Genomic DNA, 15,490 nt, shown 5'->3' on the forward strand with positions numbered 1-15,490 from the left:
TTGACTGCATCGCTTTTGTCGCATTAATAAAGTGTTCAAAAGCGGAATTAGCAGCTAAAAAAGGAGCTCATTTTATAAACTTACGAATCACGTTGCAATATTGGATATCTCGAGTGACACCAAGTTGAAGAAAGAACATTTTGTCGCTCCTTACAGACGAAAAACGTAACGTGTCACTTTTCAAGATTTTAGCACGGCATTTTTTGGTGCCGGCCGGTGGTGGTCGATGCATCTGGTAGATAGTCGATGCACTGTTGTTTTATTTATCCGTTTCTGTTCGGGTTACACTTGCGAAGAAAAAAGTCTTAGGATAAATAGGTAGGTACTGCCAATACTGTATGCATATCCCTCTTTGAAAAATAAGATTACCAAGGATAAAAATAAGGTAGGTATGCTTTGTTGAGATCCTAAATGCTGATATTATAGAGACACCCAAGCTGGTTTAGCTTGGTCTTTCATGTTAGAAGTTCAAACAAGCACATCACCTGTTCAACTCACCTGTTGGGTTTCCTTGACTCACCAGTGCATGAGGAGAGGCAGGAAACCGTGTAGGAAAGAGACACGCCAATTCCCCTGGTTACGCTGGGCGCTGAGAGATGGACCGCAGGGGATTGGGGTAGTGCGTCTGCTTGGAGTTGGGGGAGGAAAAATTATAGATGTGATTAGCTGTGCGGTATCAGTTCAGTACCGGCTGTCACGGTACTGTTTGATTCGCTCCTTCGCGGAATCTGGAGCGCGCGGCGATGATCAGTAGAACCTTGCGGGAGAGATCAGACGATGTAGTCGAACAAACGATCACCAAGAACCTTCAGGAGTGATGACTTGAACTCGGCGAGGGAAGTATGGCCAGACATGGCCAGACTGCAGTGCCAACTGCCAAGTATGACAAGTTTCTCAAGATCTTGTCCCATTTCTTGGTGATAACAACTGAATATTTGGTTTGTAATCAAATAATTTATTTAGCTGTGTTACGCATCAGTCTAGTGGGCAATCTTGTATCTGAAAACTACATGATTGTTAGGTATTGCATTTTCACCATTGTATGTCTATTGTCTAATGTCTTTTTTTTTGCAGGGTATCTGGTGACCTGCTGGCACAATAGTATTGTGCTGATTGTTACTTTCAAGGAAGAGTAGAAATGGACAGAAGCGCATTACTATACAAGATTGTCATTGGGCTCATACTACTTACAATCCTCTTTAGCTTCCCTACTCTGGTAAACTCTCATGGACACAGTCATGATGGCCATGGACATGCCCACGATCATGGCCATGGACACGCCCACGATCATGGCCACGGACACGCCCACGATCATGGCCACGGACATGCGCACTACCACGATGAAGCGCCGTCGTTCAAGTACTCTCGCGCGGCCAACGAGGCGTCGCGTCAGCAGCAGGAAGAGGAAGCGCGCCGCGTGCTGGAGGAGTTTGCCGCGCACCAGGCGGCCGGCACGCGCACCAGCGCCGAGACCAGGTCGCTGTGGCTGAACGCCATCGGCTCGACGCTGCTGGTGAGCGCGGCACCCTTCTTCATCCTGTTCCTGATCCCGCTGGATAACACAGACGCCTCGCAACCGCTGCTGAAGGTGCTGCTCAGTTTCGCCGCCGGCGGTCTGCTCGGGGATGCCTTCCTGCACCTGATCCCGCACGCGCTGATGGCCGTATCGGAGAGCGGTGCCGAGACGGCCGGCGGCCACGGCCACGGCCATTCGCACGGCGACCACGGACACTCTCACGGCGCCGGACACGAGCACGACATGAGCGTCGGTCTCTGGGTGCTGGCCGGCATCGTGGCCTTCTTCCTGGTGGAGAAGTTCGTGCGCATTGTCAAGGGCGGTCACGGTCACAGCCACGGGCACAGTCACCAGGCGGTCGCTGAGACGAAGGCGAAGGCCAGCTCAGGGGACAAGGATAGCAAAGAGGACAAGGAAGAGAAGGATGGGGACAAGAGCAAGGACAGTGATGATGCTAAGCGTGAGACCGACAGCAAAAAGGACAAGGCTGGAAAGAATGGCGATAAGGCGAAAGAAAAGTCTGATGCCAAGGACAGTAAGGCGAAGTCTTTTGGCAAAGATAAGGCAGCAGAGAAGAGTAAAAAAGACAGTGCCAAAGAGAAGAAGTCAAGTGATCAAGTTGCCAAAGATTCTGCTCAGTCAGGTAAGCTAAATTTTGTTTAAATATTTCGTAGTTTTTCAAGGCCTGAACGGTGGCATGAACGTTGCCAGGATTTCTCATGTTTTCCATATGATTTCCCCATATCTTTGTTTCTTCAGCTGGTGTAGTCTGTTGTTGCCAATTGGAAGCTACAGCTATGGTGGCTAGAGCCTAGGAGCTTTGTAGCAAAAGTATGACGATAAATTCGTAAGCTGTCTTGCAAAACCGCACTCTCCGTTTTAGAGTGTGGCTGCCTGGTGTGTTCGTGTCACTTAACTTGTAAGTTTTTGTCGGTATTTTAATTTTCATCGAGCGGTATTTCAGCCCCCTGCCTTCTGTTTCAGATATCAAGGTAGCCGGCTACCTAAATCTAGCGGCTGACTTCACCCACAACCTGACTGACGGGCTGGCCATCGGCGCCTCCTACTTGGCGGGCCACTCGATCGGTGAGACCGGCCCAGGCAAATCGGAGGGGGGGGGGGGGCTCCGCCACTGGCTGCCATAGTTGCCACAGCCACCGTTTTACCGTAGCTGTCCTCGCTGTTGGGTGAACGATCCGCTGCGCTGCCATGTCCCACGTGCGCGCCCCACCGAGCCAATGACCTTTCAGTGACGGCTGACATTTCGAAATTGCGGTCGATGTCATATCACAGCTGTCGACATTTGAAACCGCAACCGAACGATCGCACTGAATGTTCCGATACCCCATTCTTACGCGATAAAAATCTATAATGCAAAGCTCCGGACTGTCTTTGTGTGCGGTATACCTTTTGGTCCGTGATCTCTTTGCTATTTATTCGCAGTCGTTTGTGTTTATTTGTCGTTTGTGTTTGTGTTTGTTTATCGCATTGTTTATTTGGTGTATGAATCAGGAGATATTCTTTCATTATCACATGCATTTGAACAGCGATGCCCGCATCCATCTCAAATCTTCGCCCCTCCCAGCTGACACAGCCATCTACCTGCCCCGTTAACACTCGTTACACGTAACTTTGTCGGCACTCGGGAATGCCCACCACGCCGACACAAGCGCTCCGCCCTACTGACTCAGCGTGTAACTTTATCCGCCCTCAGGTATGATCACCACGCTCACCATCATTCTACACGAGGTGCCACACGAGATCGGCGACTTTGCCATCCTGGTGCAGTCTGGCGTGCCGCGGCGGCGGGCCATTTTCCTGCAGCTCACCACGGCCGTGGGAGCGCTCACGGGCACCGTCATCTCGCTACTGGCAGAGGGCGCCGGTAAGTGATGGAATGGGGTCCTTTTGGTACCTTGGGAAGGGGTCTTCTTGCTTGTTGCGGATGGTGCCTTTAAAGGAAATAGTTCACTTTTTAACATGGGTTTTGAACTGGAATAGCAGTTCCGTAGCTTGGGCTGAGACGAGCATAAATCAGGAGCTTTTACAGCCCAACGATCACCCTAGGCAAAGATATTCTATTTCTCGTCCCGAAAAAGGTGTCTTGCGTTGAGGATGTGTGCCTTGCATATATTTCCATCCAGTATGAAAAGAGCATGGGTCCCGAAAATTCTTCAGAAACTAGAGAAATTATCTACGAGAACTCTAGAGAAATTCTCGTACTGATCAATTAGGACATTCAGGGGAACATTATCAGATCGAGCTGATCGCCCAAATGCCGGTGGCTGCGATAATTTCTCTGTTTCTGAAGAATTTTCGGGACCCATGCTCATTTCATACTGGATCGCGTGTGCCTTACAGAAACTGAAAAGTTCTTCCTATATCAAAATATAGAAAAAAATCTTTTGTTATAAAAAGGTTTTATTTTCTTTGCTGATTATTTTGAACATAAAAAATAATAAATCGTTGCAAAAAAAAATAATTTCGTGAAAGTGAACTATTTCCTTTAAGTGGCGAAGACTGGGTGCTATGAAATTTGATTGGTCGTTCCATCGATGTTGGAAGAGGGGTGATTTTTCAACGTATAGTGAACGCCGATAGGTGGCGTTGGAGGTATAGATGAATGGTTCATTTGCCTTCGGAAGAGGAGTCATTTCGCTGCCGGCCCAAGGCGTCGATAGATGGTGGTCGAGAGCATGGGTGGGAAGAGCCATCATGCCAGTGAGGCGCCGCTTGGTGGCGGTAGTGCTGGCCTATCATCTGCGTGGACTCGGCACTTGGACGCGGCCCTTTTAGGCGTCTTTGCCACGTTTTTTTTTTCTCCGTACGCTATTCGATAGCATCGTATTCTATATAAATGAACAATGCGTCAATAAAGAATCCCTTCGCACAGCTACGACGGATGTAAAGGCGTGCCCACAAAATATTTTTCTTTTACTTTGCTGTCTATGATTACTTGCTGTGCTTTAGCCAGTTCTGTCGGCTTCTATTCTTACTGCTTGATAAAGTACAAGCCTGGGAGTGGGACATTAGGGTTGTTAGCGATTTCGTGGTACAACGATTAGTCTGTTCGAGCAATGTCAGATGTCACTCGTCAGCGATTATTCGGATAGCCGTTGGAAATCCAACTTGCGTTTTTTGCTGTCAGTCAGGCAGTAGAGTATAAATTACAAAAGTAATTAAAAAGCAATAGTAATCTAAGCCCTCGCTAGCAATTTTTGTGCACTCCAACCTAGAGAGATTTGACCGTTCTCTTCGCTGTGCCTGTGTTCATGATGGTTGACTGATTGCTAGGGGTTTAGTGACACATCGATACCGCTGACATTATTCGCCCTTTTGTATTTGTTTTATAGAAACAATCGTTAATATTGGTTTAGCGAGATGCATTGAGGTCAAGCTAAGCCATCGAAGCTGGCAGGTAATGCTGCATGTCATTCGATTCGGTAACCTATTCTGAGTAAATGATTACTTCCAATTTGCTCGCTCATTGATATCAATAGTTATGAATAATCGCCGCTGATCCCAAAGGTCGAACGTGACGTCATAAATGTTAACTCATGACGTAAAAGTCTAGTGCGCCAAGTAACAACCATCTTATAGCATGATTGTGGTCTGTGGAATTGTTTCCGCTAAACTATGCCGAACGTTTCCATGCATCGGCGAGTGGCTTCAGATGTCGTGTCAGAGTCGGGCTGTTGCCTTTCATCCGTAGCAAAAGTCAAGACAGAGAAGGAGGTTTTCGCGTTATTGGCAGCCACAAGTTTTCAATTGCTATTGATATTCCCTTGAGTCGCTCTCGAACTGGTCATAGTGCTCCACTAAGTTCGCCAATATCTGATGATAATCAAGAACTGTCTTCTACAACGTGATTGTACCATTGATCGGTGGCATAAGCTACTGAGAATTAATACGGTGACTACTTCAGGTGAGATGTTTTAACTGGAACAGCGTACATGCTAGTGTAATCTATTTATAGAACCCACCTTTCCCCGCATTATTCCTTACATAACAATTGTTGGGCCGATCTCATCGATAACGGTCCTGTATTGACATGTCCTTGGGCATCTGGAGGGTGTCGTTTATTCTTACTGAATGGGCCATCGTTTCCCTCGCTGTCCGCTTATTTTGAATGGGTCATCGTTTCCCGCGCTGTTCGCGTAGTTTGAATGGGTTATCGTTTCCCGCGCCGTTCGCTTATTCTGAATGCCAAATAGACGGTTCACGACCGACGTCGTGGCCAGACCGAGCGCGTTTCTTTCATAGTAGACTCTGTTGCGTCGGAGCTTTCCATTCAGCTAAAGCCAGCGTGTCTCGCTGTCGTTTATCGCACACAGACACGCATGGATAGCGTGGCATCATGTGATGGTGCCCCGCGCGAGATCCCACGCGCCCTTCCTTGTCGGTTGTCTGTGCGGCTGTGTGGGTGTCTGTATGTTTGGCTGTGTGTGTCTGTCTGCGTGGCTGCATGTGCGACTGTATGTGTGTTTGTCCGTTGTTTGTGAGGTGTTTGTGTACGATGACGCCGCCTGTTCCGCTCGCTCGGTGGACGTACCGCTGTGGATAAACACTTGTGGAGTGTTTGTGTAGTCGGCCGGAGGCACGCAGCCGGCCCGGTAATTGGTGTTTATCGGCGACAGAAGCGGCGCGGCCGGCGGTGGTGGTGGGCTTGGGAACATCGACAGACGCCGGTACCGGTGCTCGGCTCGGTACGGCACCACTGACGCTGCGGCCCCTCCTCCAGTGCCGTTTGCGTTTCACCTTGTGTTTCGAAATATGTTACAGTCATGCAGAACAACATTTGTTGGATGTTCACCTACTTATACCCGCAGACGGTGGTTTACTCGTCTGGCTGATAGCAGGAGAGCACGCAAGGAAGCATCGATCTCTCCCTTAGCCTGTTGCGTATGTGATATATGATTCCTACGACATCTGCCCTTCGCTGGCGTTGTTATTACTTTTGTGGCGCAGAGTCTAATCAGGTAATGGGTTGACTGACGTGCAGCACTAAGCCGCGATGGAGGTCGTTGTGCCGTGCCTCACCACTTCTCTCTCGCCTGTGTCTCCACAGACTCTGCGGCCACATCACGAATTCTACCGTTCACCGCCGGCGGCTTTATCTACATCGCCACCGTCTCGGTAATTCCCGAACTGCTCGAGAAAACCTCCGTGTGGCAGACGGTCAAAGAGCTAATCGCTCTGTTGGTCGGCATTTACATGATGGTGCTTATCGCCGAGTACGAGTGAGCTGACCGGCTCGCCGCAGCTGTGACCGCTACGGTGGGTGTTTGGGGGACGGAGGCGGGTGGTCGGCGGTGGGACGGAGCTTCTGAAGGGACGGTGCGTGGGACGGTAACCCCGGCGCGCGCCCGCCGCCACCGGTCGATCGCTCCAGTGTCGTGTTTGTGCTGCGTGTGTGGGCGCCGTCGGAGTGCCCCGGTCTCGGTCGGAGTTGTGCATTTCCCTCACAGTCCGCTCGCCGCCCCATACCTCCAGGGTATGCGGAATGCTGTGGTCAAGGAGAGGGGTGTGAAGAGGCGATGGTTGAAGGGGACTATGGTTATCGTGTGGGCTGGGCAGATGCTGGGATTGCCCCGCGCCTCAAAAATCATCTTTCTGAGACATCTGTCATTGCTCTTTAACTGAGACAGCTCCTAGACGCCCGTCTGGGTCGATCGATGTCTGACCTTACTGGACGAGGCTCTCCTGTTGCTAGCTCTCAGATACGGTATGCTGGGTCTGATGGCTACCGTTATTTACGACACTCAGACAGTCCTTCGGGCTATGGTTGGCGCCGGGCTGGCCTGGTGTACCTTTTGGTGTACTAGGCTGGTCTTGTGGCTTGGTGTACCTTTTGGTGTACTAGGCTGGTCTTGTGTTCACTCGGGGTACCGGGCCGGCCTGGTGTACCGTTTGGTGTACCGGGCTGGTCTGGTGTACCCTCTGGTGCACCCTCTAGGGTACCGGCCTGGTCCGGTGTACCCCATCAGAGCATCGCAGTGACTCTCCTGTACCTACGACTAGACTGGTTGAACTCCCGAATTAATAGTCTCGAGAAGACAACGTTTCCCAGCCCCGTCATGTGATACCGCGCACGCACTTGTACTTCCTGACATCTCTGTACGATGCAAATGCTATTTTTGTATAGGTATATGAGTGATCGTTAATAGAAATTTGAAGCATTTTCTTTACCTGCGATCGATAACTGTTGTCCAGTGTAGCGTCAAAGGGTAGTGCAGAGAAAGTTCCGTTTGTAATGTCCTGCTTTGTGTGGTGAAGGTAAGTTGTTGGTCAGATCATAATCTCATACCAGTGTGTATCGCCATTTTACTTACATGTGATGGAGGAGCCACTTTCATGAGGAGAATATACAAATATCAATCATTGTCTGTTTAAGTGCCTCGTGCGCCGACCTTTGAATATTTTCTTTAAACGTATTTGGTGTCGTAAACAAATATTTTGTGCATCAATTTATTGTAGTATTCCTGCATGCCATAGGTACACAAAATGGAGCAGAGGTGGCGGAAACTTGCTCTTGAACGAAGCCAGGCACGTGTACGAAGGTACAAATCCACGAACCTGAGCACACTGACACCGACGGCTAGCAGCTAGGTCGCGGCGGCTCGGTCCCTTTGCCGCGCCGACAGTGGCCCGCGTCAGCGGACAGATCTGCGCACACACGAGCGCGCGCGCTGCACAGAGAACAGACCCGTGGGCGGCGGCGCGGCGCACCGCTCCTGATTGCCGGTCAGCCGGCGCGGACCGGCTCAGACCGCGACACACATGTGCGCATGCAAGGGCCGCCTCCGCCGCGCGGCACAGAGAGGATGGCGACAGACAATGATAGTATGATGGCGCGGGAGATGGTCGCGCCGATAGGAGCGCGACGCGCGCACAGCTCCAAAACAACGAGATAATATCGTAAAGTGATGAGCAGGTCGGCTGCGGCTACGACCGCCGCCTCCCAACACACGGCGATAGCACGAGCGGCCGGCAGGACCGCGCGCCGACGCAGCCGCGTTCGGACTCTGATCCGACCTCGTGCACAACACTGGCGCCCCCGTGCTACACCAAACTCAGGGCCGAAGCTGAATTCACACAAAGCCGCGATGAGTGTGACTGCTCCCTGTGACATCGCTCGAAAATGGAACTAACCGGTTACAAGCTTGCATAAATCGCAGAAAAATAAAACATAAAAAGTGAACACAATAACAGATAAATGCGTGCTGTAATAGAAGACGAGGAATCTAAAATGATTAGTGGTTCAAATAAGAAGGACTTTTTTGTACCCCACTGTGTTAGTTCACAAATGCCTTTAACAAATGCGATTGGGACCGATGCTTTAATAGCGGCACATTTCGGATTTGGGGCGTCACGTGGAAACTGGTAAATCAGTGGCACGTTGCTTATGGACTGGCTACTTAGAATGTACACTTGCAGCATTCATGCTAGGAACAAAGGCAACTTAAGTTTGGAGGTAGATGCTCTAACATAACCCAGTCGATAAAAGATCTGCGGCCGGGATCCTGTGTTGTGCGCACAACACACTGTGTTATCCTCCGACGCCGGAGGCAGCTTGTGAACGAATCCAGTGACCCCTGTGTGCTATTCGAGTGACCTGGTGTGTCCCACCCGGTGTGTGAGGGGGAGACGGTCCTCTGTTCTCCCATCGCTGTTATACTTTTACTGGACCCACGACCCAAGCACCATAGAAGCACAGCGACAATTAAGCGGGCCTCAAATGGGCATGTGAAAATAAGATGCGATGTCTCTTTTGCCCGCGGGACATGAATGTGATTCGTGATACATGTATATGAAGGTGCTCATTTTCATTTAAATCAAAGAAACCGTTTGTTTCGACGTGTGTGTATGTAGGTAACCCGTCTTATCCGTACAGAAATCGCGCGCGAAGCTGGTGAGATATTCGCCAATTGACATCCATTTCATAATCTTTCCGGCTGAAAAGAAGGTGTCTTTTCCGTCCTCTTCAAAGGATTAACATTTTGCTCAAATACACAACGGTCTTAGCGTTCGTCTAACCCTACAACACACTTATCTAAAACAAGCGCGATGTCGAAAATAAAATCATGATCATAGCAACAAGCGGGACAGCTGTGTGCACGGTTGGCCGCCGTGCTCCAAGTTCACCTCATACGCTGCACGTGTGTCCATGCGGTGGGTGCGGCGACCGCACCGCTGTGGTTCGCCGGTCCCGGCTCCTCTCTGAGGCGTGCTGAGGTGTGTGGGCTGCCCCGGCCCGCAGCTGGCGGCTGCTGTCAGTCAGAGCTCAGCTCAGCTCGGCTCGGCTGGCCGTCGCCGCTCCTCCATCGGTTCTTCCCCCTCCGTCCGTCGGCTACTTGTCCAAGAAGTGGCTTAGTACGTCGATGGGCAGCGGGAAAATGATGGTCGAGTTCTTCTCAGCCGAGATGGTGCTGAGTGTTTGTAGGTAGCGCAGCTGGAAACACACGGGAACGAGGGGAGTCAGTCGTGTGCAGCTGGGAACTCACGGGAGTCAGTCGTGCCCAACTGGAAACACACGTGGAGTGCCAGAAGTCAGTCGCGCGCAGATGGGAACACACGGGAGGGAGGGAGGTAGGAGTCAGTCGCGTGCGCAGCTGGGAACATGGGAGGGAGGGGTTACGAAAGAGTCAGCCGCGCGCGCGCAACTGCCGCCGCACGCCGCCGTACCGGCGCAATCAATAGCCGACGCGGTGGTAGTACAGACACTCGGCAGGCGTCCACTGAAATTTGTGCCGCGCTGCTAAGGCGCCCGATCAGCACTCGTCGCCCTCAGACAATGGATTTCCTCTCGCTGTAACCTGTGACTGCTGCTCTGACCTGCCGAGCCCAGGCGGGGTCACGGACCAAGGGTAGGCGATCGGGCACGTAGCACCGGGCGGAGATGGGTTGTCCGAGGCTCGTGCTCGTTTTAAACTGCTGACGCAGACTCCATGTCGCCATTCGAGCTGACGCTAGCTGGTGTGGTAGGTCCGAGGCTGAACGTGCTGATACCTTAGTTATAACCGTAACCTGGACCATGCTGCCTGGGGAACGGCGCTGAATATTGCAGTCATTTCGACGCATCGAATTGTATAGCTCGATACTCTGTGGATGCCGCTCTGCTAGAGCCTCCCAGCCTCCGATTCACAGTGGGCCAGGCGCTTCAAAAAAGCGGAATTAAATCAATGAGCACAGCTGCGGTGCCAAAAATGATTCGTTACAGGGTAAAATATCATGCTAAAGCCGAATCCGATATCCATTTTCAAATTTGATTGGTTACGCTAGGTCACTGACCTATGACGTCATTATTTAATTTCTGCGCTGCACATATGCCTGGGACAGGCGGGCACTATGCCGCATTGGCCGCGCGTTTGCAGTCTTTTCGTGGTTTCAAGCGTTCAAACATGTGATATGATATTGGTCCCATGCATTAGGGTGGGTGTAAAGGTCACCTGAAGGTCAGGTCAGGTCATTGACCTTCGATGACCTCGGTTCACTTTTTCGAGTTTTACATGTTTCTGGGCTAGTTTTTGGAGCTGAATTCGAATTTAGGAACCATTTGAACATTAACGAAGTAGTTTTGGTGCCTTCGTAACATGTTACGAAGCTGTCAGAGGCAGGTTGACACCTACTACGAATACCCGGCAGGACTCATACTGGTTGACCTGACCTGAGCTGACCCGACCTGGCCTAAATGCATGAAGACATCATCTGTGAACAAAACTAACATGATATTCGTGATCAGCATCCCGAAAACCCCTTAGCAGCCACACTATACGACGTTCTAACAGGTCCCGACTTTCGGCCATTGACCTGACCTCAGAGGTCACCATTTGACCTATGACCTTATAACCGGGTACCGTTGGCTTCGTCTCGTGACGACCTACACGATGGTTTTTTTTCCGCGAGTCTCTAGCTCAATTAGGGGCCAAACGCGAGGAGGGTCGCGTCCCCCTGTGCCGTCGAGGGATGCAAAACGGCCTATGCCGGCGAGGGTTAAACCCTTATTTGTCCATTTCGCGCAAAAATGCGCAAAATATTTGCATTGGGCAGCAAGCTATACACCTTGAGGAAAGTCAGGCAGCAAATATCTTCGTGTTGTTCAGTGACGTTTTCTTTATATCCTTATATAAATTCATTGCGTCGTTGCACTACCACGGTTCCGAACAGGCACTGTAAACCCCGCCGCTACTAGTAAGCATGAAATAGTTCCCGGGAACTTGAGTACGAGAAACATGCGCAGAAATACCGGCTGTTTTTTAAAGCTATTTTGTACGGAATAACTTTAATGATTTTACGCTGAGAGCTTTTGAATCGGGGGAACGGAATATGGTACACAGCAGTCATTTCCATCTCCAGTCGGTAAGTCCTACTTTGCGACGTTATAGCATTATCTGCCTTGACATTGGGGAAAGGAAACTTGCTTATTCGGAAACTTTGGACATTTTTACAATACTCTATCCCATAATTACAGGAATTTCACCGAAGTTGATTTTCGACTTAATTCCGCTTTTTTGATGCGCCTGGCCCACTGTGCGATTCCGCGGCGGCCATGCTGTGCCGCAGCACACGGGAGCGCTGCGGCACAGTATATCTCACAGGCAGACTACGCCGGCTAGCGCCGTGCGCCGGCTGTGAGCTGACGGAAGTGTGTGAATAAATTGACGTCATAGATAGCTCGATGTCATGAACTGAGAGGAACCCGAAATTTTCAGATTAGGTGGCCGATGTATGAGTGCGGATCTATGCCAAAATTTAGTCCTATTGGCTCACACGTTCACGAGAAATTTGCGAGAACAAAACCTTATGGATGATTGCATCCCTTTGTAGGTAGACAGCGGAGAGGCGCAGTAGTACGTAGGTTTATTATTTTTTAATGGTTTAGAAAATTTGAAATAAATAGCCATTTGATAAACATTGTAAATTTTATTTTTATCCATCAACCGATAGCTCTGATGCTTGGTTTCACTTCCTTTTGACGCGACCGCTTTCTTTCCACGAGGATGCACGTCTAAAAAAAAAAACTTTTTTCAGTAAAACAACATAAATATCCCTATGTTGCGACACTACATAGAGGGCGCTGCTCGTGGAATTCGCTCGTTACATCGTCGACGCAGTATCCTTAGCGTGCTACATTCTTGGAAGAAAATGACACATCCTGGCCATGACATACACAATGACATGATCGCTGGCTCAATTTCCGCCAAGGCCGATCGATAAACAGTTTAGGGCGGCGATCGTCGGCATCGTTATGCCTCGACGGGCCGCTCATTAGCCGGAACTTGACGACTGCTGGGGACGTGCAGCGTCGGTATGTCGGTCAGCCGTGCCCGCCGCTCGTAAATGTGTCCGGGCACGTCGATGTAAGTACCCAGGACTGCTCGCAGCGTCTAGCAATGTCCCGCTGGTTGTTGATCATACACAGACGCCGCGCGGCCGGCGGCGCTGGCTGGCAGTGCGAGTTTTGACCGCGCGCCGGGCTGGCTGCCGGCCAGGCGCGGTCGCCCGGTCGATAGAGAGTACGAGCGGCGTGTGCGAGGCCGACGGCGTATACTCGACGACGAACAAAGACGGCTGGCCGCCGGTGGCCAGTGTTTACCGACTGCATGGCGGCGGCCGATCGCGGGCTCGGATCGCAGGTCGATCCCGTTCAACCTGAGTTGGAAGGAAGCGCGCTGCTGCACGGAGAGCGCCGAGTCCAAACCGTTAGACGGCGGCACGTCGCATGACCATCGTAGCCGTGACGGCTGACGCTCTGCCACCGAAGGCATTCATTACTGATGCATGCCAGCAGATGAAGATTTCAGCATGTTCGGCCTGCGCTATACATTGCGCAGCGCCGAGAGATTTATTTGACTGTGAGAGTTCGTTAGAGAACAGCTGAAAGCTCATTAGGATTGCAGCATTGATGAATGGGCTGGATCTATGCTAATAGATTTGTGGTTTGCCTTTCTAATTTGAAGTAGGTTTGAACTAACTTGTAATTATTTTTTAACATTTTAACCTGTTCACTAATCAACTTTCACAGTGGCGCATTTGACACTGCGATTGACTTACAAAGACGCACCGCCCGCTACCTTAGCACCAAATGACATCCTTTCGGGATAATCGTCCTTTTTCAGATAAGAACAGCTTATTAGAAGCTACTCGCCTGAAATGGGTGATATCTGAACCTTACTTTGCAAACAGAAGACCGCGTTACATCACTGAATGTCAATACTCCGTCATGGCTTAACGCCAGAGGCTATGTTTGGACTCTCTAAGTTTGATGTGGCGACCGCCCGCGAGCAGTGATTAGTCTGGGCTCGATCTGTGATATGTAACTCCTGGTGCGAAGCCGGCACGTTCGCCCAGAGGCCGTACATCCCAGTATAAATGCCCTGATCCATGGAACAGTCGCTGCTGACGTCTCATTCGGTAGCGCTTCGGGCCTTTATGATGGAGCATGACAGATGATCATTTCGTCCCCGAAAAGATTCATTTCATTTCTATCTTCCAGATCATGACACTTTTAGATCGTATAAGTTGAATCTGAACTGACAGAAGCAATTATGTAAAATATTTGTGCGGAGGGGATAAATAAAGCGGGGAAGGGACTAAATTAACTTTCCTCAAGTGCTCAGATATGTACTGTGCAATTACACCGCTAACGGTGTTAATATTTTTCTGTGTGTAGTGTCCCATTCTCCCTGTATCCCTCGTGTAACACGGGCGGGGCCGCAGGTGTGTCATATGCAGTATTCATGCATCCAATCTCTGTCTCTCGGGCGGGTCCAAAATGACGGATAGGCTGCTCAGATATAGAGTCTCTGGGCCTCAGCTGCACTGTCTGAGTGTCAGCTGCAATCGCTGGGTCGCCTGAAAGGCATTGTTATACTGGGTTTTATCTGTGCAGTGCACTGGGACTCTAGTTTTGTTTCCAGAGCGTCTTGCCTGCAGGGACCTGACAGTTTTCACTTTTCAAGCTATAATCACCAAGATCTTTGCTCTGCTTCTGACCGGTAAGGTTCAGGGTCTCTAAGGATGATCATCAACTGCGCGCGCATCCACGGCTGTGGTTGTCATCTTCCGCGCTCTAGGACTTTGGGTTTCAGTTGCAGTGTTCTGGGTCTCACCTGTAGGGCGCTGGGGCTCTCGTTCATCACGTCGGCCGCCTGTTTGAGGGCGCGCGAGGCCTTGTGCTCGCCCTCGGCGGCGATCACTTTGGCGCGCGCCTCGCGGGCCGCCTCGGCCTCGGCGGCCATGGCGCGCTGCAGCTGCAGCGGCAGACGCACGTCCTTGATCTCGACGCGCTCCACCTTGACGCCCCACGGGTCGGTGGCCTCGTCTAGGCTGGACTGCATCTGCTGGGCGATCGTCTCTCGCTCGGCCAGCAGGTCGGCCAGCGACTTGGTGCCCAGCACGTTACGCAGTGTGGTGGCGGCCAGCAGCCGGGTGGAGCGGCTGTCGGCGGTCAGAGCAGAGGTCAGACGGGGTCAGACGGGGTCAGACCGCACCGGCCGCCCGGTGATCAGAACAGATCGACAGCCGATCGGGTGGGCGCCGCGCCGTCCGACCAGAGAGCGATGGTGGTCGGAGGTATCGATACGATTAGCCGATAGCGCGCTGCCGATACAGCCCAATACCCGCTGATGGGTCATTAATCTTTAGTGCGGCACTGCGCCCGTACACGGCCAGCAAATGATTGCTGCCGTCTATCAGTATGACGGTGTTCAATATTGCAGGAATTGTACCGATTCAACAAACAGGCACATATTGAATTAAATCGTTTTGTACGTTATAATTGAAGCAGTAATTTAGTTACAGCGTTACCCACAGCGAAACTTCTGATGAACTTTATCGCTCAGTGCAGAAATAAAGTCAAACTATCGTTAATAGTTCACATAGTCGACAGACGACACGATGAAATACATTGAAAAGATATTAATAACGAACAAGTAATTATAACTACGGACACAAAGCATGCTCTGATAGCCA

The 15,490-nt window shown here is 50.8% G+C and overlaps 2 protein-coding genes across 7 annotated transcripts in view; one reads left to right on the plus strand and one right to left on the minus strand.

Annotated features, from left to right (window-relative positions):
* The first annotated feature begins 133 nt into the window (after positions 1 to 133).
* Positions 134 to 7,897, plus strand: LOC122377652 (zinc transporter Slc39a7-like). 3 transcript variants are annotated; one of them, XM_043357940.1, is made up of 5 exons: positions 134 to 385; positions 1,075 to 2,159; positions 2,501 to 2,602; positions 3,231 to 3,401; positions 6,585 to 7,897. In XM_043357940.1, exons 2-5 carry the CDS (start codon positions 1,139 to 1,141, stop codon positions 6,758 to 6,760), a joined length of 1,470 nt encoding a protein of 489 aa, XP_043213875.1. In that variant the 5' UTR covers positions 134 to 385; positions 1,075 to 1,138; the 3' UTR covers positions 6,761 to 7,897. The 3 variants fall into 3 exon arrangements, with proteins under 3 accessions (XP_043213875.1, XP_043213873.1, XP_043213874.1); XM_043357938.1 differs by having other exon boundaries at positions 134 to 318; XM_043357939.1 differs by having other exon boundaries at positions 169 to 235.
* Positions 7,898 to 7,970: 73 nt separating this feature from the next.
* LOC122377655 (mechanosensory protein 2-like) overlaps positions 7,971 to 15,490 on the minus strand; it is a 43,290-nt gene continuing 35,770 nt past the window's right edge. For all 4 annotated transcript variants that reach the window (XM_043357950.1, XM_043357949.1, XM_043357947.1 and 1 more), the window contains exons 5-6: positions 14,629 to 14,956; positions 7,971 to 9,968 (exon numbers count right to left, since the gene is read on the minus strand). In XM_043357950.1, coding sequence (XP_043213885.1) covers positions 9,867 to 9,968; positions 14,629 to 14,956 — 430 coding nt within the window. In that variant the 3' untranslated portion in view covers positions 7,971 to 9,866. The remainder of the gene's footprint in view (positions 9,969 to 14,628; positions 14,957 to 15,490) is intronic.

The sequence above is a fragment of the Amphibalanus amphitrite genome, unplaced genomic scaffold, assembly GCF_019059575.1.
Source record: "Amphibalanus amphitrite isolate SeventyFive unplaced genomic scaffold, NRLGWU_Aamphi_draft 000048F_arrow, whole genome shotgun sequence".
Taxonomy (NCBI): Eukaryota; Metazoa; Arthropoda; class Thecostraca; order Balanomorpha; family Balanidae; genus Amphibalanus; species Amphibalanus amphitrite.

What these genes read in the sequence shown, in the direction of transcription:
- LOC122377652 (XM_043357940.1), top strand. Translation starts at nt 1,139, where the DNA reads ATGGACAGAAGCGCATTACTATACAAGATTGTCATTGGGCTCATACTA. An exon ending in CTTGGCGGGCCACTCGATCG is followed by an intron (nt 2,603 to 3,230) that starts GTGAGACCGGCC and finishes ATCCGCCCTCAG; the next exon opens with GTATGATCACCACGCTCACC. An exon ending in GCTACTGGCAGAGGGCGCCG is followed by an intron (nt 3,402 to 6,584) that starts GTAAGTGATGGA and finishes GTGTCTCCACAG; the next exon opens with ACTCTGCGGCCACATCACGA.